The sequence below is a fragment of the Chelonoidis abingdonii genome, chromosome 3 (assembly GCF_003597395.2).
Source record: "Chelonoidis abingdonii isolate Lonesome George chromosome 3, CheloAbing_2.0, whole genome shotgun sequence".
NCBI lineage: Eukaryota > Metazoa > Chordata > Testudines > Testudinidae > Chelonoidis > Chelonoidis abingdonii.
The window spans coordinates 93280011-93305337 of record NC_133771.1 but is presented as its reverse complement, the minus strand read 5'-3'; the positions used below and the strand labels follow the sequence as shown (position 1 = coordinate 93305337).

The window sequence follows — 25327 nt, the reverse complement described above, 5'->3', positions numbered from 1 at the left end:
ATTCAGCTTCTGCACGAGGCCACACAACACATCAGGGGAGACAGGAAAGTGGTGTGTGCTTGGCAGTTCCCAGGATATCTTGGCCAGTCTGGCAGGACAGTTTGGCTGCATGAGACACGCTCTGCAGTGCACATACTTAGTACTTCAGAAAGGAGTAGTGTGTGCTTTCTCCAGTGCAAGTGGGCTGGGGATCCAGCCATGCCTCCCTTGGGGCTGTGATATGCTGAATGGTGTTTCTGCTGAGCTCCTGTCCTAGCACTCAAGATAGTAACACTGCTCTACACATGTATAGATAGAGAGGAAAAAACTCTTTGCACTGTATTATGCCACATACAAACAAAGAGCTGAAATTGGTCCCTGTACTTCATATGTATAATATTCAGTGGGCCTTCTCTCTTGCCAAACAACAAAATGGTATATCTAGTATCCTAACTCTAGGGTTTTTAATACTAGCGGCTCATTGTTGTCACTTCACCCTGACAGGGCTTTGCTCCATGTGCTACCATTATAACCTGTCACTTTTGCAAACAGAAAGAAGCGGGTGTTGTGAATTTGACAGTGACTGCACTTTAACATGAACAGAAGGTAGAGGGCAATGGGAGGATTATATGTTCTGTAAATGATTAGCTCTGACTCAACTAATCTCAGCTCCTACAGGGGACTGTTGGTTGGGTTTGTTTTTTCCTAACCCTGGGAAAACAACCCTGGAAGCCATACCTGTTTGCCTTTGTATTATATTACATAATAGATGCTAAAGGGGGGATGATCGCCTATCTTTTCTGCCTTCCTTGTTTATCACTGATTGTCTAAAAGAAAATCTGGCACCACATTTTAGATTGTAACAGTCAAATTCTGCCTTCAGATAAGAGGGCTCAAACGTCACTTAAATCAGTGGGAGTTGTGCATTTGTGTATATAAGACAGTAAATATCATAATGCTACTCTATAAATCCATGGTACGCCCACACCTTGATTACTGGGTGTAGTTCTGGTCGATCTGTCTCAAAAAATGTATTAGAATTGGAAAAGGTACAGAGAAGGGAAAGAAAAATGATTAGGGGAATGGAACAGCTTTCATATGAGGAGAGATTAAAAAGACTGGGACTGTTCAGCTTGGAAAAGAGATGACTTGAGGGTATACGATAGTGATCTCTAAAATCATGAGTGGTGTGGAGAATGTGCATAAGGAAGTGTTATTTACCCGTTCACATAACACAAGAATCTGGGGTCACTCAATGAAATTAACAGGCAGGAGGTTTAAAACAAACAAAAAGGAAGTACTTCTTCACACAATGCACAGTCAACCTGTGGACATTGTTGCCAGGGTATACTGTGAAGGTAAAAACTATAACTGAGTTCAAAACAGAATTAGCTAAGTTCATGGAGATAGAGCCATCAACGGCTATTAGCTAAGATGGTCATGGCTGCAGCCGCATGCTCTGGGTGTTCCTCAACCTCTGACTGCCAGAAGCTGGGAGTGGATGACAAGGGATGGATCACTGTTCTGTTAATTCCCTCTGAAGCATCTGGCATTGGTGACTGTCAGAAGACAGAAGAGTGGGCTAGAGGAACCATTGGTCAGACTCAGTATGGCTGTTATATTATCTGAGGGTTGAATTCATCTCTAAGGGCTCTATTCAGCATTGTACTTAATCATAACAATGCCTAGTTCTTATATAATGCTTTTTATCAGTAGCTTTCAAAGTAGGTCAATATCATTATCCCCATTTTACAGATGGGGAAACTGAGGCACAGAGAAGGGAAATGACTTGCCCAAGGTCAACTCACAGGTCAGTGGCAGAGTCAGGAGTTGACCCCAGGTCTCCTGAGTCCAAGTCCAGTGCTCTAGCTACTAGATCACACTGCCTTCCTTTAATGTACCCACTTACATTAAGGAGCTCAGTATGATGACAGAAGATGTTAGCATTACAAACCATTATATTTTCAAACAAAAATAATAGAAAAAAGTTCCTCTCTCACTGAAAAGGCTTGATTTGGTGTTTGACTTGAGATCACTGATCTCGCTATCACCTGAAGCAATGGATTTTCCTCATCTCTCTGTTGTCACAAACTAGGATGTCATTTATTATTTCAGATATAACCTGGAACTCTGAATGCAAGTCTTGACAGGTAAGGAAGACCCAAATGTAAACTATTTTGTTTTGAAAATATACGTGTGTTTGGTAACAGACAAGCATAACGATCTTAATTTAACTGTACACAAACCTTTACTCTTATTCAGGGCCGGCTCCAGGCACCAGCGAAGGAAGCAGGTGCTTGGGGCGGCCAATGGAAAGGGGCGGCACATTCAGGTCTTTGGCGGCAATTCAGCAGTGGGTCCCTCAGTCTCTCTCTTCCTCTTTGAGCTGCCACGCTGAAGTGCCTCCAAAGAGGAAGACAGGGGGCAAAGGACCCACTGCCAAATTACCGCCAAAAAATGAAGCAGCGCGATTGAGCTACCACTGAAGTGCTGCTGATCAGCTGTATCTTTCTTTTTTTTCTCGCTTCGCCGTTTGAGGCAGCAAAAAAGCTGGAGCTGGCCCTGCTCTTATTATTTTAAATTTGCTTTGCAAAAGATTTTTAATTCACTATAAAAAATAATTCCCATCAAAATCTTGAGTAATACTAGTGCACTCAGCCTAAAATCACAGCGAGGCACTTTCCATGCAGTCGTTCTTTTCATACAAGAAATTTGTCTGCAGATTAGCCACTGCTGATTCCATCTGTTACTTTATCTTACACCACACTTAATGTCACTCAAACATCATTTAAAAAGAAACAAAGATCTGCATCTCTGAGGACCAAATCTTGCTCACATTCATTTGAGCAGTGCCACTCGTGTCATATATACAAAGGTAAGGTGTGTATCTTTTGTTTATTTTTACATCATTATGGAAGTGCTGATTTCAATGTCATAGTCATATATAACTGAGGTTTTCATATATAAAACACTTGAGGTGGGATTTTCAGAAGCACTGGCTTAACTCTGACTTTATTGGAGCAGATCCTCAGCTGGAGTAAATTATCATAGCTCCATTGACTTCCATGGATTGATGACAATTTACACTAGCTGAGGATGTGTCTCATTGAAAAGCCATTGTCTTCAAGGAGAGCAGAGTTAGCCCAATGCTGAGTGCTTTTGAAAATCCCATTCTTGAAGTCAGTGGGACTTTGCTTACAAGATTAAGGGGAGCAAGATTTGGCCCTGAATCAGACAGAGCAGTTGAAAGGTACCTTGATAACCCTTTGCTCAACCACAGTATCCAACCATTCAATAAATGATTCCACAGTGGCATTCTTCTTTAGCAGGTCCTTCAGTTCTTGGAACACTGTAATAGAGTCATCTACCATGTAAAAAGGAAAACACATCGTTGCTCGCTCCTCTGAATATGAGAGAAAGCCACTCACCAGTCATTGACAATTTTGTAGCATGGAAAGGAAAGGAAAGAATTAGAGCATTGAAAGAATGGAAAATTCACCAAGGAAGCAAACATCCTCGTTTGTTAGCTTTTTGTTTTTGTTTGTTTGCTTGTTTTGTTTTCAAAAGCTCTTCCACATTGCAAATTATGGGAGACTTTAAGAAAATGGAGGGTTTTCTCATAAAATAAAATTACACACTGAGATACTGACATTTTTCATTAGTTTCAGGATCTGTTCTTGGAACCATGTCTAATTCTAAATTTAACAGGACAAAGAACAGCTTTATCATACTGTAATATGGATGATCGAAACAATGGATGACTTTCACTGTGGTTTAGGTTTCTCTGATTTCTTAGGTTCTCGACAGCAAAACTAAGCTACTAGCCCTTCCAAGTTTCTCCTTTTCTAGAAAGTGTCTCTTTACTTGTCCAGTGAATTCCCAGCTAATCTCTCTTTCCACTCTGCTAGTAGAGCAAGAACAGAAAGGAAAATAGTAAATAAATAAATAAAAAGAGAACAAAAGAGCAACTAAAGTGAAAATATGACTAGATTGTGAGGCATTTTTTAATAAAAGAAAGAACAACATATACTTTGTTCAACCTTTCATGATCAAAGCAACAAAATATAGAAGAAAACAGATGCTGTTGCTCTCAATTCTGCCAGTTTTTGACCAACATGTTCCTTAAGTGATTAAAAAGTATCTTTTGCCATCACACAGTATATTCAGGCATTGAGGAGAAGGTGGCTAAATCCCTTTATTCTGAGCCAGTAGCTATAAGAACAGGTAAAAAAAAAATAGAAAAATGATTGTGTGAAAAAATTCAAAATTTTGTTGCTGTTTCCATTATCTAGTTTTTGTGACATTGTCTAGGATATATTTACTGACATTTTTTATTTTAGAAAAAAGGCCATTTTCAACAACAACAATGTAATCAAGCTCTAGTAGTTATTAAATAAAGCTACAATTAAGTATTAATGATATTTTTAGTTGTGTTTCTTTAGAACCCTTATGCTCTATCTTCACTATCAAATGAGCTGTTAAAGAGACATTTTTCAGAAACTAATCAGTTGTGTTGACCTGTGCAGATGGTGGCTAACTTTTAAAAAGAGTTCTGACACTTATCAGATAACATAGATATCGTTTTCTCAACTACCATTTTAAAAATGCCCAGTTGGGATGCCAATAGCTGACACAACTGTGTTAAATCATTTTCAAGATTGATATTTGCTTGCAGAATTTGGTAAAAGCTTCTCCTTTTGTTGGACACATTGGGACCATTTAATGGCTTTTTTTAAAATTCTGGAGGTGAATCCTGAATTAGCATAGGAAACTCAAAACCTGTAAGTGCAAAGACATTTTCCTCAGTCCATCTTCACACTAACTAATTAAGCATAAAAATACAAGATTTTTTTGTATTTTACAAAATATCTTACCACAGACTTACATTCAATATAGACTTCCCCATCAGATTCCATGCTGCCTGAGACTGTGAGAAGAGCTTGAGACCCAATGCTATTCAAATCTACCTTCTCAATATCAGCCACCATGGAATTCACCACATGCTGATCAAAGAGGGCTGGTCGGGCAATCTGTAAGAGACCATAGGGTTAAATACTAAAATCTGCACTGGTGGAAAGAACTGAATAATTTGTGGAAGAGAAAGGATTGTGAGCTCTTTCCTTCCTTTTTTTCAACGCTGAGGAATGATGTGATTTTTTCATGATTAGATACCACCACAAGAATACAATTATTTCAACATTCACCAAACAGAACTGCCATAACTGAGTCAGAATTGATTCAAACTCCATATTAACTAACTCTTGGCCTTCCCCTTTCTTAGTTACATATACATTATAATACTTTTTTCTACTGAAGTTTCTTCCATCAGAGACTCTCAGAGTACTTTTACAACTCCACTGTGATGTTTCTATTGTCTTCATTTTATATATGGGAAAACTGGGGCACACAGAAATTATATGACATGGCCAAGGTTACACAGGAAGTCTGTGGCAGAGGCAGGAATAGAATCCTGTGTCTTAACCACAAGACAATGTTTCCTCTGATATAATACACCAGATAATAAGATGATGGTATTTCATAATTGTGAATGACTGCATGTTACTGGTACAGAGCTAGCACCACTTACATCGGTAAATCACAAGTTAATCCAAAAAGTGATGAACTCATTAACCATTGCACGGAGAAAGTCATCATGGGGAGAAAGATCATCTGATACTTTCCACTTCGGGAACAAACAAATACCCTTTTATTCCACTTCATAATGTGCTTGCCAAAGCATAGAAAGATTTGAAAAGAAAAATCCTGTGGGGATTACAGTGTTGTCACCTGAAATGGTAGCAGACTCATGGGTCCAATGACTATAGCTGGTCAAAAAAATGGGAAGATTTTTCATTAACCTTTCACTCTACAGTGTTTTGTAGTGATTCAAATTCTCATTCTGGTCTCCAAAGCTTACCTGAGCTAGGTGTAAGAATGATGTCTGTCGTTTCAGAGAGGAAACAAATCTTCGTGCAATAGGCAGTTTCTTATCTGCCAGTGCTTCTGGTAGATTTTCTAGAGATGAAACAACCCACTGTTCCCAGTTTTTAGCAAAAGTTCTTATATCTGCCAATAAACTACAATAAATACACTATATTAAAGACAGACCAACATTATGATAAAACATTGCATTGTGTCAGTTTAAGGGGAACATCTTGAATAATGAAGGCCATCAGAGATAACAGCAGCACAAAGACCTAGACAAACAAATAATCTCCAACAATTTTTCCCCCTGGGGGAAAAAACAGAGAGGATCTATATATAACAGATACTAGTCACATTCTTAAGGCATTGTTGGCAGGTACTTAGATATCATGGTGATGGGTGTGACGCAAGAACCATGATAGTATTCTGAAAATAGTGGAAATTAAGCTTTTGTCTCACATAGCCAGCATTTTCTAGTCTCCTTTGTCTTCAAACAGCCTTCACTCAACCTATCTGCCTCTCCAGCGACTGCCCCATCTACCTTCATCCCCTTCTTTTCCCCTTCAGATTCTCTTCACCAAACTGGCTACTTTGTGCCACTCAGGTACTATGAAAGAGCTGGAATCTGGCCTTAGCTGGCCAGCTGAGAGCTCCTCTTTCAACTAGATGGTCTAGCTAACTCTTGGGATATAGGCCATGGCAGGAGAATGGCAGAGACATACAAACTGTTGCCTTGAGTGCATTAACTCGAGCAGAGCTAGCAGGAGTCTGTCTACTCACACTGGGAATCACACTTCCCAGATGCAGTGTAGATGTACCCAGAGGTATCATACTCAACTGGTATAAATTAGAGCAGGCCTGAGGCTGCCATAATTCTGTAGGTGGTAGAAATTGGCACCTAGAATAAGGGCCATAACTGGCTCCTTGACAGCTGTCTCCTCGCCACTCTCCTAGGGGCTTGGTGCAAGAGAAGATCTGTTCCACAGTGGCAATAGTGATTACAGGCCTAACCCTGAAACTCTCAGTCATCTGAGTAGTCCCACTGATTTCACAGGGCCATCACACAAATAAGAGTTTGCAAGGCTAGACCCTATAATTGGAAATTTTAAAATGGCATCATCATTCAGTCTACTTTGATTACAGCTGTAATGTGAAAAACAGCAGCAGGAACAGAGAGCAACATACCAATAGAGTCAGATTTGAAAATATTTTGGAAAAAATACACACAGGTCTACAACTATACAGTCCATCAGTTCAGGCTGTATTTTGTTCTGTACTGTACCATTTTAGAAAGGTCCTTAAAATTAATGTTGTAACTGAGTAAAAGTCTTCTAAGCTTAGAATTCTATCGTAACATTGACTGTTCACTCCATCTCTCTTTGGAGCATTTTGATTGCCTAACAATTATCCAGACTATAGTATTATTAGTAACTGTCAAGTACCCACCTTTCTGGCATTTCTTGCATTGTTGCAGGGATGAGTACATCTGTGAGGACCTGGAACAAGGTAATAGAAAATTATTTTACACCTCCACTGTCAACACATTCATACAAAGAAATTTAACTTCTGGGAAATTTAATTCCTATTGTAAGTTCCTGGAGGACACTTCCATTTACACCTCTTTGAATCTTTCCTCGTGACTCTTAAGAAGAAAAATCCAGGTAACGAGAAAAGAACTGGACATTAAAATAGGGGTCTCTTTCCTTTGTTAGTTTTGGATATTTTAACGTAAAAGTTGAAGCTCACGGCATTTTCATGTTTTCTTATCTGCTGCCTTTATTCTGATCAAGGGAGGGACACCCAGTTAGTTATAACAATGCATTTCATAGAGGTCTGCTCCAGATATATCTCAAAATTCCCCAGTTTTTGTCACACCCAAGATTATTGTTATGGAAGCAGCTGGTAGTCTAAAATTCAGCAATGATAACACTATGGACAGGAAGCATGGTTTGGGAGTTACAGGAGAGCTGGGTTCAATTTCCAGCTGTCACAGACTCTCTCCATGGCCTAGGGCAAGTCAGTTTGCCTCAGTGAAATGGGGCCACTGATATTTCCTTTCCCTGCTTTTTGCCTCTCTTGGCTATTTAGATTCTTTGGGGCAGGGATTCTCTCTCACAATTTGTCTGTAGAGCACAGAGCCCTGCTTCTATCTTAGAAATACCTTAGGTACGTATATGGCCCCCATCACTATAGTATCTAACATGGCTCTGTAGACACTGTAACTCAGGCTAGACCTCAGGTTCTGAAGCCGAGAGAGGGATGCTGGCTCAGGGACGTCCTGCATAGAAATACTCTAAATGACTTGCCTACAGTCACACAGGAAGTCTGTACTGGGGAAAGGACTTCAACTCAGGTCTTCCAAACCCTAGGCTAGTGCCCCTAAGCATTGGACCATCCTTCCTCTTGTACGGGTGGAGCCCAGAGGATTTTCAGGGTCTGGTGCAGGTCCCAGGACTCAACCTCAAGTAGGGGTTTGATGGGGGGCAAGATTCTAGTCCCTTGGTGGAAGAATTGGGGTGAAACAGCACTGAATATCATCTTCTCTGAGGGGTTTTAATTATCTAGCTCAACATAGGATTTCTTATATGTCAGATAATAAAACAAAATTTGTTTCTACTGATAATTGTAATGGTATAATAATAAAATAAAATGCTAGTTTATGTTTGACAATTGTAATGCCAAGAACACCTTTAATGCTTGAAAGTGAGAACTAGGGAAAATGACATAGAAGGAATAGCAAATTTTTTAATGTAATGAAATTTTGGGGAATTCCACTATTCCAGATTTTGAATTCTGCGCTTTGCAGTATTTTTTTTTCCCTTTTAGCTCAATCTCAGTTTAATTTGTAACCAATACTTATGGAGATACTATGTTTTTAAGCAGAAAATCCACGATAAACTCAAGGCACAACGTGTTCTATATCTGGAACTGATGTTAAGTGGCACAGTCCAACAGCAGTAACTCATCTCTTCATACTAACCTCCTACACTTTTTATTGATTTCATCAGTTGACATGAATCTAAAATTTGCTGCTCGGTTTGCTGCTTGATATGCTTCTATGAAATGCTTTCCCTGCATCATGTAGATTTTTTTCATATTTTTATCCAGTCAAGAAATGAAAATAAATTATAATAAAAGACCCAGTGCTAACTAGGCCCAAACCTCTCCATTTGCCACAAACACTACTTTTGATGTTTTCTGATTTCCAGTAGCAACTGTGAAACCTATCAGGAAGATAATGATAATCCTTTGTACTTATGTGATGTCTCTTATCTGAGGATCTCAAAGAGCTTTACAGCTATTAATTAAGTAAAAGGCAGATTTTAAAAAGAGCTCAGCACCCAACAGCTCCCACACAGATGTCTGAAAGAGGCTATTTCCATTTTACAGGTGCTAAAAAGTTGAATCAAAGAGAGAGAAAACACCAAATGCTAAGGGCCTCCCTCAGGCTTGGTCTCCACAAAATTTTTAGACTGATTTAACTATTTCGATTAGGGGAGTGATTTTTTACCCCCAAAAAACAATGAAATAAATACAATTCCTAATATGGATATCAAAATACCGGTATAAAAGTTTTTATCCGTGTCCTACTCAGACAATGAAGTTACTGTGTATTTCCTTGAGTAAAACTTGAGTAAGAACTTCAGGATTTTGTCCTCAGGGACCTACTCAAGATCACACCGCAAGTAGGTAGCAGAGGAGGGAATGAAGTCAGTACAAATTCTGCTCTGCAGCCAGTTTTATGCTAATGATTATAGTGAAGTTGCTGCTGATGTACAGAGGTGCGATGGAGGGGAGTCAGGCCTCAGGAATCTTGTTGTTCTAACTTCTGCACTGTATTTTTACTCAAACACCTCCTGTTAAATAGCTGTAGATTGACCCACATTATCCACACAACCGAAAGCTTAACTCACCTTGTACAGTATTGAGTCACAAACACAAAAGATGTCAATGATAACAGGATTTTCAAGCAGGGGAAGAAGATGGTCAGGCATTCCTTGCCAAAAATGTAGTAAGAAATGCTGAATCTGGGGAGAGGAAACAAAACACAGAGACAAAACATATCTTTTCTGCTACCTATGCCTATATAACCAAGAATGTGTATTCAAACAGCCTCACCTCTTCAAAGTTCCCATTAATTGCATTGTCAAGGACACACTGACAGTGTGTTTTGTACATCATGATAAGGGTATCTACCTGTTTTGGAAGACAGAAAGATTAAATAGGATCTCTTACCACTCTTCTTTAGTGCTGTGATGAAGTAGGTTTCTGTTGTCTTTTGCTAACATTGAAGTACAGTATATCAACCTTCTAGCATAAAAGGAATGAAAGTGCATGACCTTCATAAAACTGTAGGTACAGCTCTAGAACTGACAACAATGAAAGAGGCACCCATCTCTAATTCTGCATCAACACTTTTAAGGCCCAATCCTGTATCAGATGTGCAGAATATATTTTGAAAGTTTACATAGTCAGCGACCAGTTTACCCAAGTTAGGGGTGAAGTAGACCCACATATTTAAAAGTAGGATTAATTCCCAAGAGTAGTACAAGTTAATCATTAGGCTACTATAGGCGTCTAGAAGTGTTTTGAAACATCATTGGGTGGACAAATGGAGAAAAAAGCTGTCAGTCACTGGGTCAAAGTTTAATCATCACCTTTCAAGAGCAAAGCTTTAAAGAGCAGAATTTTCCTTTCATCTCATGCAGCTGATTCATCTCTAGTGTATTGCTCCTTGATTTTAATGGGATTGCAGAGGTGTGACTGACAAAGGAATTTGTCCCAATGTCTGAAAAATGGGTAATATTTGTAACTAGAGTTGTGCAAAACATTTCCAAAGAAGTCTGACCTTAAACAAAGCTTACCTGATCATCCAGATTCAGAGAAAGTTTGCTACGGTTTGTGAAACTTTCCAAAATACCAAGGCCCAGATTGAACTGAGGTTTGCATGGTTCCAGTTAATTGCAGTTAACTCATGTGATTAACTTAAAAAAATTAATCACAATTAAAAAAATCAATCGTGATTAATCGCATTGTTACACAATACCAGTTGAAATTTATTAAATATTTTGGATGTTTTTCTACATTTTTAAATATATAGATTTCAGTTACAACACAGAATACAAAGTGTACAGTGCTCACTTTGTATTATTTTTATTATAAATATTTGCACTGAAAAAATGATAAACAAAAGAAATAGTATTTTTCAATTCACCTCTTACTAGTACTGTAGTGCAATTTCTTTATTGTGACAGTGTTACTTACAAATGTAGGTTTTCTTGTTACATAACTTTACTCAAAACCAAAACAATGTAAAACTTTAGAGCCTACAAGTCCACTCGGTCCTACTTCTTGTTCAGCCAATCGCTAAGAGAAACAAGTTTGTTTACATTTACAGAGATAATGCTCCCCACTTCTTAATTACAATGTCACCTGAAAGTGAGAACAGGAGTTCGCATGGCACTGTTGTAGCTGGCATCACAAGATATTTATGTGCCAGATGCATTAAAGATTCATATATCTCTTCATTCTTCGGCCGTCATTACAGAGGACATGCTTCAATGCCGATGAAATTCATTAAAAAAATAGTGCACTAATTAAATTTGTAACTGAACTCTTTGGGGGAGAATTTTATGTCTGTTTTACCCGCATTCTGCCATATATTTCATGTTATAGAAGTCTCGGATGATGACCCAGTATATGTTGTTTGATTTAAGAACACTTTAACAGCAGATTTGACAAAACTCAAAGAAAGCACCAATGCGAGATTTCTAAAGATAGCTACAGCACTCGACACAAGGTTTAAGAATCTGAAGTGCTTTCCAAAATCTGAGAGGGATGAGGTGTGGAGCATGCTTTCAGAAGTCTTAAAAGAGCAACATTTTGATGCGGAAACTACAGAACCCGAAACACCAAAAAAGAAAATCAGTCTTCGGCTGCTGGCATCTGACTCAGATGGTGAAAATGAACATGCTTGGTCCGCACTGCTTTGGATTGTTATTAAGCAGAACTCATCATCAGCATGGAAACATGTCCTTGGGAACGGTGGTTGAAGCATGAAGGGATATATGAATCTTTAGCGCATCTGGCACATAAATATCTTGCAATGCCAGTTACAACACTGTTGTGCAAACTCCTATTCTCACTTTCAGGTGACGTAAACAAGAAGCATGCCACATTATCTCCTGCAAATGTAACGAAACTTGTTTGTCTGAGCGATTGGCTGAAGTAGGACCGAGTGGACTTGTAGACTCCAAAGTTTTACATTGTTTTATTTTTGAATGCAGTTATTTTTTGTACATAATTCTACATTTGTAAGTTCAATTTTCATGATAAAGAGATTACACTACAGGACTTATATTAGGTGAATTGAAATATACTGTTTCTTTTGTTTTTTACAGTGCAAATATTTGTAATAAAAAATAAATATAAAGTGAGCACTGTACACTTTGTATTATGTGTTGTAATTGAAATTGATATATTTGAAAATGTAGAAAACATCCAAAAATATTTAAATAAATGGTATTCTATTATTGTTTAACAGTGAGATTAATTGTGATTAATTTTTTTCTATCATGTGATTAATTGTGGTTAATTTTTTAATCACTTCACAGCCTTAGTTTCTGCACATTTTTGGTGTAGGGAAGAGAGGGGAATGTGCCAAGAGAAATAAAAATAAAAGATGTGTACAGATCACTGTGTGAAATGAACCTGCTGACTTTCACACAGCTACAACTGGAGGATGAAAGGGAGAGTCAACAATGTATTCATGGAATTTTGTGTAGAAATTTATAATTTTGACAATTTTTCATCAAAAAAAATCAACCCTTGAAAATTTCAACCCAGTTTAGTTGTAACACCTAATGCCAGCTTCTACACCTTCAGAACCTCCACTCACTTAAGTTTCTTAGCATTTTAACTGTCTAGCTGTGTAGGTTTTTATAGCAGCTCCCATCACCATGGTATCTGAGGAGCTTCTGGGCATTTCCTTCACTTAAAAAACCTAGAAAGGGTGATCCTATTCTATCCTTTTCAGATACTATTTGAGCTCTGTTCTGGACCTGTAAACATTTTCATAGCTCTCCAGCTGTCTTGGATGCAATATTTGTTTCCTCCTTGTCTCCAAGAGTCAGACTATGATGCAGCAGTCAGTAAGATTCTGTCAATACAGCCAAAACAGTGCCCATGGCTTCAGCACAGGTTTTGATGTGGTTATTACCTGGCTAGCTCCATCTGCAGAGGCTGAGCTAGGCTGTATTACAGCTCATTTTAACCACAACTGAGAGCCTGTCTACATAAGAAGTTTTCACTAGTTCAACTTAAATTGATTTAAACTCTTAATACCATGGGTGGCGGGTATCATAGGCTGTGGGAGGATGTGCCTACCCAAACAGCCAGGCATAGCCCCGCCCACGCTCTGCCACAGTCCATCTCCTGCTTCTCACTCTGCAAATCGGCTCTTCCCATGTGCAGTGGGGCTGGCACTGGGGCCACGCATCCCACATTCCCAGCACTCTGGGGCTGGAGCTGCACTGCCAGCTCTATGGGCGCTCCAGGGGCTGGGGATGCTCTGGGGCTGGGTGCACTAGCCTGGGGAGGGGGCCAGTGGTGGCAGTGGGGGCTCTGGGCTCCAGCAGGGGGAGGGGTGTGGAAGGGGCAGGGCTGGGGGCTAGCACCCAGGCCAACGGTTCACATGCTGCCCATGCTCAATACAACTTCCCAACTGTAGCAAATATATTTTTCTTTAGCCAAAAAAGCAGCTTGGGAGCTTCTGCTTTGTTGTTGCCCTGAAAGGAGTCAAAGTGGGGCAGCAACAGCAGTTCAGAGGGAGCAGGCCAGTTGAGTATGCCAGGTGCCCCCTGCTGCCCTCAGACACTGCTGTTACAAGAGTGGTCTATAAATGAGAGACATCTATCCATATGTACATAGTTAGCTAATGGATTATATGCTAGTAGGTGGCGCTCAACAATATATAGCATAGGTCTTGGATTTTGCAGAGGACCAATGAAACTTGTTGTGCACTGCAAATGGCTTCTTACATGTCGCTCTTCATAACAAAGGCACAAGGTCTTTCAAGGCCTCCACTCCTTTCCCTCTTCCAGAACAAGTAAGCATGAGCCTACCAACTCCTCCCCTGAGGGGATGGCTCAGAAGGGGGATGGGCAGCACTGCAACAGCCAGTCAGTGGCCATTAGGGTCTCAGAAAGCCTTCAGAGACCCCTAATCTTAGTACAGCAGCCACCAACTTGGCCAACACTGAACCAGCAACTTTCAGAGTTTACAGCTTGCGCTAAAGATCTAAGCTCTGCAATTTAGGGTCCTTTTAACAGATTCATATCCTACATGGATCAGACACATCATACATGTGCTGTAGCCCACAAAAGCTTATGCTCAAATAAATTTGTTAGTCTCTAAGGTGCCACAAGTACTCCTGTTCTTTTTGCAGATACAGAGTAACACGGCTGCTACTCTGAAACCTATCATACATGTACTAACCCCTGGGCTATGTATGCAGAACTGTTTATTGGATGGTTAAAGTACACATGGGAATGGGGTAATATTGTGTGTTAACTTGTAAAATTCACAATTTCTAATGTACGCTGTGTTGTTCTGTTACATACATCATCCATTCAGGAAACAGCAACAATACCATTGGACTTCTGTAACTGAGCAACACAGCACAAACTTCCAAAGCTACAGTCAAATGTGCAGTTCAAACAATATTGTGACCAAGAATTATTTGCTACAAAATTCATGAGTAATTTCAAATAATCAGTGCACATGTCATTTTGTGATTTGTTCATAGACAGTTGACGAGGGGAGGTGGGGAAAGGTAAATTTCACCTAATTATTTGTTGTGAATTATTTGCTCCAATCTAATCAGTAAAAATTGACTTTCAAATCCGAAGGCATTTGGAATGAATACAGCTCCCAACTATTTGTTTGTTTTTCCCTCCCCTTGTTACATACCATCAGTTTGTAAAATACTAGGTCAGTTAATAGGTAAATAATTCAACCACCTTTCCAATGGTGAGCCAGTTAATCGACATTCGTAAAGGTTTGCCCCTTCTATAAATCAGTCAACTCTGTTTGATTGTGGACATTTCTGGCTCTTTCATGTCAATACTGTGATCCTCAAAGGCTGAGTGAGATATGGAGAAAAGTTCTCTGACAGTTTTTGGTCTGCAAGTCAAGAAAGAAGCATCTCCCATTTTACCTTTTCTTTAGAAATACACCCTTGAAGCACAAGGTGTTGAGCACTGGGGAACTCTGGAAGGAGTGTTCCAGTTTTGGAACTAAGGGAATATTTCCTAGTGAAGCCACCCTGAAATGTGTAAAAATACAGTAAAATTAGAAATATGTAATACTACCAACACCACCACCACCAATTAGTATTTAACTGATATTATATCTCATGAGACTCCCAAAGGTTCCAAAACTTTGGTTAAAGTCAGATAATTCTTCCAAAATTCCAAAGTCAGATAATTCTTTTCAGAACTTGAGTCACTGTTCAGTAAGATACTTAAGCATGTGCCTAACTTTAAGCACCGTCCAATTTTGCTTTCACAGTTGTACAAACCTGGAATTACTCCACTAACTTCATAGAATCCTACTGGCTTCAAAGAATTGACTCCTGATTTACAAGTGAAAGCAGGCCATAATCTCTTGTGTTTAAATGGACATACATAAAACATACACAAAGCTTTGTAAGACCAGGTGATCACACTGGGCTAAATTAATCTTTGGTGCAGCTCCATTGACTTTAACTGAGTTACATCAGAGATTAATTAGACATATTTTTTTTTCTGGAAGGGACCCTTTAGAAAGTGTGGGTTCACTCCAGTGCTTAATTTGTGCCATGGCTTGCCAGGATGGAGCCCCAACACCCCTAGGTTTGGCAGTTCATAGCCCTGGCACTTCTGGGCTTGCTGCATCAGTTATGAATGCAAAAAAAAAAATACACCTCTTTTGTTACAAATTAAGCGCTGGCCCAATCCTATTCCATTTAAATGAATGGGAGTTTTCACAGTGAGACTTGAATTGCCTCCTGAAACACTTACGTAAATACCAAGACGTTTTCTTCTGTTCACACTGGCTGGATAAGTGAAAGAGCAGCTCTACTCCTTGCTCATTTCGGAGGTAAGCGCCTATTCATTTATAACGGTTCCCAGAACAGTCTAACCTGCATACATGTGATTCCCATTCATTCACTCTCAGGAGCTGAACTAAGCTCTATGCCTTGCTGCTTTCTCACATCTGAAGGAGTTCTCCTTCAGTCAAATGGCAGTGGCTTGTGGTTTTGGTTCAATCCCTGCTGAAGATAGTGGTGTCTGGAGGGGTGTGTGACCATAGTTCATTAAAAATGTACTGAAATACTACATAACAATTCAAGAGCCCAGCAGTGAAGTCCCTAGTTTTGCTTGACTGAGGTCTCCTGGACTGCGTGTAAGGGCAGGAAGTGAAGAATAAATTCATGCCGGAGATAGTGCAGAGAGGCAAAACACACTTAACCAAGCTGCCGTTTGGCCAGGACACTAAGGTCAATTCTCTCTTACCAAAAAAAAGAAATGCTGTGGGATTGTTAACTAGCACAAGGGGTCATGACATCAGGCTTACCTCTCCTTGGAGGATAGTATTCTCAGAACACTATGCTGCCAATTACCCTGCAAGGGCACTAGTTCAGTACTAACTCAGAGGGGAAAATGCCTCCCTTCTGGGCTATCAGTACCACTTTCTTCAGTTCCTGGATGTTCCCTACAGGACTCCCCATTCAAGCAGTGACCTAACTGAATCTTGTAAGCCCCAGCAGGATCACAGCCAAAGGTAGCACAGGTGCTGGCTATACCTCGAGAGGACAGCTTTTAGGGCTAGAACTGTGGCCCCAAATTTTGATGCTAGCCTTTCCCTTTCAGAGTGACAGCAGGTGCAGATGATGAAACAATGACAAGCCTGCATGTTACTATACTGACTGTACGATAAATCTACACTTCATGACAAATCTACACTTCACTAGTTTGCTGACTTTCTAATTCCCACAAAAACCCGGCTGCCTCAGCCCACTTTTCAGCAAAGACTGAACAGTAGCACCCTGTATTATGTAAAGTATGACATTACTAAGACTTCTTAAACTTTACAATATATACCACAGTACACTTAGTGCTGCATTATGAAATACCATGAGGAAAATGAAATGATAGTGGTCAAGATAAATGGACAGAGTACATTCTGTAATGCTCTTCTGGCTTATTGAACAGTGTTTGCTCATATAGGATTACATTTACCCCCAGTCAGGCTGCCTGCACAAGTCCCCGTGTTCTCTCTCTGCCTCACTTAGTCCTCAGTGCACAGAGCCTTGCACAGTCTTCTGCAATGAGAGGAATTTCACCTTTAGGAATCCACCCATTCTGAATGGGTTCCCTCAGTTACTACTGGGTGAGATTCAGCCCGGGGACTGGGCCAGCACATTTAAATCCTGATTTGAGAATGTAAGTGGTACTTAAATTGGCCTTGTTCTAGCCCTCTGCATATGGGTGAGTTTCACTCTAGCATGAATTAGCAAGTTTAATGGGTGTACATAAATATAGTGCAAAGAAATACAGAAAAGTGTGTAATTCTGTGTCCACTGAAGCAGATGTAAAGATTTCAACAATCTGAGTCAGTCTCAAATAAAATGATTTCAGAATACCAAGAACTGAAGCTAAGTGTTGTCCATCACTTATTTGCCCTGTTTTTTAATCTTTTGACTTATATTCTTACACTGATCTGTTTCATTTGAGGCTGTGCATTTGCATTTGGGATTCCTTAAATTTAGATTTCAATGAACACTTCAGACTTCCAAACAGTCTTTACTTTATCATTAAAAAAACCAAAACAGAAAGCAAGGAATGACAGACATATGTTATTTGAACAGCACCTTGCCTGTTCCATCAACCTATTCAAACACAGATAAAGAGCTAAATGAAAGAAATGATAGAAGTTTAAATTATGTATTGACTTAAACATTAGACAGTTAAAACACTGTTTTGAGTCAATATTTCTGCAGTTTTCCGATTGCCTATCAGCATCAAGATTTTTTTTAAATTGATAACAGGAGCAATCTGGGTGCCTTTATTATGCAATTACCCATTAAATGTATTAAAAGCTTTGATTAAAAGAAATTAGTGCATAAATGTTTTTTTTTTTAAGAAAAAACATTTGCACCCTTTCATTGTGCTAATGGATTTATATGACTGTATCCCACTTCTAGGTTTGATATTTTAACCCATTGCCACCTGCCCTTTCATTCTAATACCATCTGTTTCTAATGGCTATTTAACATTAAGATAATGACAGCAATATTATCAGCCTAATTAACCATGCAGACTCTAATGGCACACTAACTGGTTTAGATAAAACAGTTTTCTGATATCTGCTCATAAAGAAAAAATACTAAAAAATGTGAGAAAACATACCAGAGGTAAACAATGTGCCTGGCACTCAATGTTCATCCAAGTTTCATTTAGTCTGTACCTATAACATTTTAAAATCTTTTCAATGTTTCTGTGCTGCTGGTGAGAGTGACATCTCATGCAATCTTTGTAAATCCTTTCTGCAAAAACTAATTGGACAAATTGCCTAGGAAGCTTGTAGAATCTCCACTGTAGGATTTTTAAGAATAGGTTAGCCAAATACCTGCCAGGGATGGTCTAGTTATTACTTAGTCCTGCCTCAATAGAGGGGACTGGACTAGATGAGCTGCCAAGGTCCCTACCAGTCCTACATTTCTATGATTCTATGATATTTTCAAGACAGTGAGCAGGTATATAGTTTAATGGAAGGAGGGTTGCAAAATTTTCGCTAAATCCTATCTGGTCACATTCATTTTACTTTTGTTTTGAAACTTGACTGCATGGTCTCAGACACCCAGGGCTATACTATACAACCCAGACATTGAGAATCCTTATTCACAAGTGTAATCCCATTAACTTCATTTGGATTATTCTTGGGAGCACATGCTTAGCAGCATGACTAAAGGTCACACAATCTACCCTATAACGCACTGTTGCAATTTTCAAGCAAACTGGGGTTGGGGGGAACCACTCCCTATTCAATAGTTCTACTATGAATAATGGGACTACAAGTAAGAGAAAAGAGGGCACAGTGCTTACCTCATTCTTCAGCTTGCTTCCAGAAAACCTTTTGAAAACAAATAGATTGTATTAATACATTAAAATTGAGCATTGTGCTTATTTTAATTAAACAACAACTCCCCCAAACACTGGATGGAAAAATGATCATGGTAAGCCTGAAAAATAAACATATCTGGATAAGCTCCATTCCTTAACTTCTACTGGTCTCCAAGCTCCTGAGAACATCATTAAAGCCATGGGAGACAGTCTTTTAAAAGTGAAGAATTTAGGGCAGTGACCAATCAGAAAAGTCTAAGGCCCAGGTTCCATTCAGACTTCAAACCTGTGTCAGAAAGTCACAAAAGTTTGTAAGTCAGGGAAGCATTTAGCCCCAAATCTAGAATATTTTAGAACTGCCCTAGCAGAGAATAAGAGTAATAAAAAAGAAATGAAAGAAAAAAGAGTTTAGACTTTCCCCTTTGAGAAGAACGATAATAGCATAAAATAGTGTTTGCCAGAAACTAGATACTTTCCTAGAACTCAGAATGGTTTCAGTCCAAGAAGGATGTATCTCTGATGGAAAAAAAACTCATTAATAACTGTCAGGAATATGTAACAGTATAGACACCATTCTGTGTACTATGGGCCTGCTCCAATGGCCACAGAAGTCACTGGAAAGACTCCCATTGGCTTCATTGGGTGTTGAAGCAAGCCCTAGGTGCAGTTACTAGAAAACTCAGTTGAATTATATCTACTATGTTAGGGAATCCCAGGTTGCAAGGTTTTACAAGGATCTGCACAATGATGAAAGCAAGTCAGTTGTGGTTTGTATAATTAATAGAATTCCCCCTTATTTTAGCTGCAAGGTGGTAAGATTACAATGACAACTGAAGTTTTATAGTGACATGGGAAGGTATTGTGGTTTCAAGCCACTGAGATGTGCCGGGGACAGGGACTGGAGCTGACATGGCCAGAGGTGACCCACGGCATTCTGCCTGCACAGGCCAGACACAAGGGAAATGGCTCAGGGGAGTAGCAGTGAGTGTCTTGGAAAGGGGAAATGTGTGTTCCTTCCAAATCTCATGTCTGATGCCAGATACCAGAAAGCAAGTAGAAAGGGTGGGTGGGCAGAAGAACTCCATTGCCTACAGAGATAGAGCTAAGTGGCCTCACAGCTAGATGTGTATTGTGGACAGAGCAACAAGAGGACATCACCAGTTCAGCACATAACTTGCGCAGCTTTTGCCGAATGTGTTCCTCCAAAGCCCCAGTCACAAGCTAAAGCTGCTCTTTCCTCATTGCTATTGGTAGGAGTGTGCTATGCTTGCTCCTTCGAAGGATGGGGCTGCGAGGGGCAGATATTTAAAGGTATTTAAGCACTTAAAGATGCAGAAAGGTGCTTACAGAGGTTTTCAAAAGTGCCGAGGCACTTCAGTCTCTTACTGAAATCAATAGTTGTTAGACGCCTGGTAGTGCTGGAAAATCCCACTAGGCACCTACCTGCACTGTTAGGCACCTAAACTCCTTTGAAAATCTGGGTACTTTTGCATTAACTCCACTTTCTTTCACTCAGCAGCAATGGAGCTTGAACCTAATGGTGCATGGCTCTGGCTGAGACACTGCCCAGGGCCATTAGTGATATGGTCCCTTTTGTGCCTCTCACTCAATTAAATGAGCAATTTGTTCAAGATAATTCTGCATTACAAAATAACCTCATCTACAAATGTGCCAAAAACACCCCCACAACCCTTGATAAATGCTGGATAAGGAAATGGCAGGTTCAGATTTATTATACCCAGCAACTGCAGGAGCCCCCTTTCTTTAGATGACCAATGCTAACATTAGCCTTATGTTTTCTTTTGAGCCCTATTTCTTATGCCAGGGACTTTGGGCGATAACCTGAAGCTGCCATGGCTGAATTTTCTATATATGCCCATGAACTCATTTTTCCTTTTCCTTTAACACAATCCCAGTCATGTCTGTATTTGCATCGACAATGAAAGCCTTCATTCAAGCCATATGTGAACTGAGACATTTGTTTTAGGAACTATTAATCTTTGTTTGGTAAACCAACATGCAGCTGTCATAATTTATTGATCTTGCTAGCTGTCCCTTAAATAAATATAATTAGAGCTTCTGGTTTAGGTTTCAGCTTGATATTTGCCAGAAAAAGAACCAGTAAATATTAATCTACACTGAAGCCTGCCTTCCTGCCCACAGGTGCCAACTTCACACCATTCCCTGGCAGTGTCACAATGGTGAGCTGCATTGGATGGCAAATGCAGAAGACTGCCACACAAATATGTGTAAGCAAAATGCTCTGAACATTGAGCTTCATTACTCTAAATTTAGTGGGCTAGTGTAAATGGTGTAAATGGCATAGCTCCCTTGACTTCAGTGGAAGAATGCTGAATTACACCAGCTGGAATCTGGCCCACTGGGTCCAAAAATTTAACCCTGGATTTTTGGGAGTAAATTACTTCCCCAAACCAGGGATATTAAAAACATGAGAGAACAATATTACTGGTGCCTCTACACTACAGTGATAGGTGTCCTGTGACTACCTTACATAGATAGATAAGATTAAAATTAGATCATTGCTGAACATTATTCCAAAATACAGTGGTAGAGATTTAGTGTCAGAAGTCACGTTACTGTACCTTGTCAACCCTTTTCCAGAATACACAGAGTGGTAATAGGCACTGCTTTCTTTAATGCCGATTCCATAGTAATGATACCTGTGAAAAAGAAAAGGGCTACTTACGTTTGTGGAGGACACACATAAAGGTCTACAGGGAACTAAACTGGTACTTAATTCAACTTTTCCTTAGAATCTATTTTAATTAAAATTATTTGTCATGTCACTGGGACAGATCCTGGTCCCACTGAAGGCAATGAGAATATTACCGATGTAGTCAAGATTTGGCCCAAAGACCACAGCTAACCTACTTCCTTCACCTACCAGGATACACTCAAAACCCACTTAGAATTTCAGCTGGTGTGGAATGCAACTCCCCACTTATTAAATGTTATGTCCTGCCAGGTTATATCTCATTTCTGCTCCATAGTCAGCAGTGGCTTTCAGTTTGCTTCCCGGTGAAGGTTAAAGTGTCAGGTTTGGTCCATCTATCTAGATTTTTATATCATGCTCATCACTGTAGTATCTGAATCCCTGGAAAGTTTGAAATGGTTTATAATCAGTTTACCTTTCAGACTACTTCTTTCCCGATGTGATGCTGCAGCATCTTCAATCAGATGAAGTGCTTGAAACAACAATCGTGCTTCTTGTCTACCCTGTGAGTCAGTTTTCAGCCTCCAGCCCATATCTAGAAATACTATCCCAGAATCTTCACATTGGCTGGATTCTCCTCTTAGGCCTTGCCCACCCACAGTGCATGCACTGATTCACTAGTTAAATCAGTGCAACTCCCGCCACATGGACACTCTTGACATAACACACAGATGCACTGGTTTAAGTAAATTGGTTTAGAATCACAACTTTTAGTTAAACTAGTCAACTTTGTGTGTAGACCAGGCCTAAATTGCATTGGCGTAACCCTCCAAATTCAGTGGAGTTGCATCAGCTTAACTGAGAGGAAAATTTAGATTGACTCCCTTTTATATATGTCAAGTATAAACAATAAAAGTAGTAATATGTTTAAAAATGGCTCATTAGTGTCACATTAGTATCACTTACATCAACATCATTTCCTCATCTATAAAAGCTAATAGCTTAAATTTATATAGCACTGTTCATGAAGAAGGATCCCAAAGTTATAACCTGGTTTACAAACTCTCTATATTAACCCCTTCATCCCTGATGTTTTAAAAAATGTTCAGTAAGGAAGAAGATAACTGGAGGGCGGGACAATTAGATGGAGAAATTCTTAAGGACCAGAGTTGGTGGGCAATTGCAAGATCCCTGATAGGCAGAAGAGGTGGAGTGGAGGGAGGAAGAATAACCACCTCAGGGTGATTAGTCTCATCATGTGGCACACTGATAACTAGACTGGACAAAACTCTAGTAAATGTATGAGACGAAACAATCCTGCACTGGCGGGAAGGCTATATTGTCTCACAGATGTCTAGATTCAATGGCCCTGATTCTGGGTGAGGGTATAAAAAGGGGTTGTGTCTTCTGATTCTCCAATGTCCTTATGCTCTGGTACAATCTGGAGAGTCACTGGATAAGTGGTGGTGAGAAAGGGTTGGAGCTGGAGGCCATACTCCACTTTTCTCTATATTTTATCTTGCCAGTCTTCCTGTAGCTTAGCTCAATCTGAAGGGTTTAGCTCAGTCTGAGACCACGTAGGTTCCTGGAAGCTTTTACTGTACATGTACTCAGAAGCTTAAGAGAGGTAATAGCATAGTGTTTCCATACCAGCGTTACAGAATTTCATTTACCCGATACTCCCACCTTAGTAACAGGATCCCTATTCAAAGTGCTAAAGTAACTTTTAAAGTAAGAAGTAAAAGCACCATAAACTATCATATGGAAGAGAAGAGGAAGAGGACCATGTGCTTTGGAAGTGATCCAGCATTGCATTATTAGTCCTGGAAGGTGAAAGAGACCCTAATTTTATGGCACCACAGAGGTTTTAAATGAAACCTTTTCAAGAAAAGGATTGACCTTTCAGTCTGTGCATCAGAACTAGACCATCATTTCCCAGTGTAACAAAATAACTTAATGTACTCAATGTTATGTTGAAAACCATTGTTGAACCTGTTACTACCAATATAAGCCTCAATGTGTTGGAATAGATGCATTTACTAATGAAATACTTGATCCCTGTGATGCTACAGATGATCCTAATCTACCAATGGACAGTATATCTATACCAAACTGCTGTGTTCTGCAAAGTAATTTGAGCCCTGATCTAGTACGATACTTAAGCACATACTTATTTTAAACACATGAGTAGTCCTGCTGACTTCAATGAGACTAAGCACACGCTTAAGTGTTTTGTAGAGGAGCTATCTCCACAAAGTGGTATTTCTTTGATGATGTCTCTGAATAAGTTGATAAGCATTCCCAACTCAGCACCGTTGCTCCTTTTAGCACAAAATTGTATTCTCACTGTTTGCTTTCCTGAGGGATGAGGAAGGCTAGGAGCAGTAAAAGATGAAGGTTTTACATTTTCAAAGCTGACATGGGGATTTAGATACAACTCCCATGAAAGGCAATTTTGATTAGAGTTATGTGTCTAAATTATCTAGTTGGCTTTGCAAATCCCAACTGAAGTACTACTTCTGCTGATGGCCAGCTTTGCTGTCAGCAGTCAAGGTTTTATAGCTAAGGAAATGTGATGCTAAGTGGTCATTGCTAAACACATTACTGCTTTCATTGTTTACCTGAAATTTATGAGTAAAGGTAACTCCACCAAAACACCAGGGTACCCCTGACCCTTGAGAAGCGCAAGATTTTGTCACCTACTTTATCACTATGTCCCTTGGTTCTTTGTCATGAGTATATTAATTTGAGGATCGGTGACGTGACTAAGTACATGTGAGCAGGCCAATTTTAAAGATGCATTAACATAGCTCAGAACTATGTTCACCTGTTTGAATCATTCCATTATTTTTGACCAATAGTTGCTATGTAAAATCATATAAACGGGTGGTTGAGGCCCTAATAACACCAGTCAATGTCATAATGCTAAGGATCTTATCTCCATAGCATAAACTTCTGTATCTGATCTCTCTTATGGCCAGAAGTCATGAAATTTCTTTCAGCCATTGTATTCCATATATTCTATATCAAAGAGATGGGTCCGAACCAGATTTCTAGATCTGAACATTCCTGACATTCGGCAAAGTTCACATGCAAACTTTTCACTCTGGGCTCATGGACATTTTTCTCCCATTGAATTGAAACTATTTTAGATGAGATTTAAGAGTTGGGAGTGTTTGACATGAAATGTTCTAAGAAAATCAAACTTTTAGCATTTAGCAATTAAATAACAAGAGTTGTACATTGGATCAGAGAAAATGTTATACAGAGATATCACCCGTATTTAAAAAATGTTAAGTGCATTATAATATATGCACCATTGACTTGCTCATTTGCACTCTGCCACTAAAGCAACTTTTCAGATCTTAGTCTAATATCCAAAATCTCTCAGCAACTTCAAACACTTGCCATTTTTTATTTTCAGACTAACCTCCTACAAAAATAGTCCTTCTTTCCCAATAAATGTGGAATTCTCATTCATTATATAAAATATACAACTGCATAGCTATATATTTACAATATCATATATGATGTATTAGGAATAAAATAAGATCCATGATGGTGAAGGATTTATTTCTTGATT

The 25327-nt window shown here is 39.4% G+C and overlaps 1 protein-coding gene across 1 annotated transcript in view; it reads right to left on the bottom strand.

Annotated features, from left to right (window-relative positions):
• Positions 1–25327, bottom strand: part of RFX6 (regulatory factor X6) — a 45546-nt gene that overhangs the window by 11319 nt on the left and 8900 nt on the right. Inside the window, exons 5-13 of the mRNA XM_032779691.1 lie at positions 21674–21751; positions 19053–19080; positions 15122–15229; positions 10024–10101; positions 9819–9932; positions 7351–7400; positions 5897–6056; positions 4865–5009; positions 3234–3343 (exon numbers count right to left, since the gene is read on the bottom strand). Of these exons, the coding sequence (XP_032635582.1) occupies positions 3234–3343; positions 4865–5009; positions 5897–6056; positions 7351–7400; positions 9819–9932; positions 10024–10101; positions 15122–15229; positions 19053–19080; positions 21674–21751 (871 nt within the window). The remainder of the gene's footprint in view (positions 1–3233; positions 3344–4864; positions 5010–5896; positions 6057–7350; positions 7401–9818; positions 9933–10023; positions 10102–15121; positions 15230–19052; positions 19081–21673; positions 21752–25327) is intronic.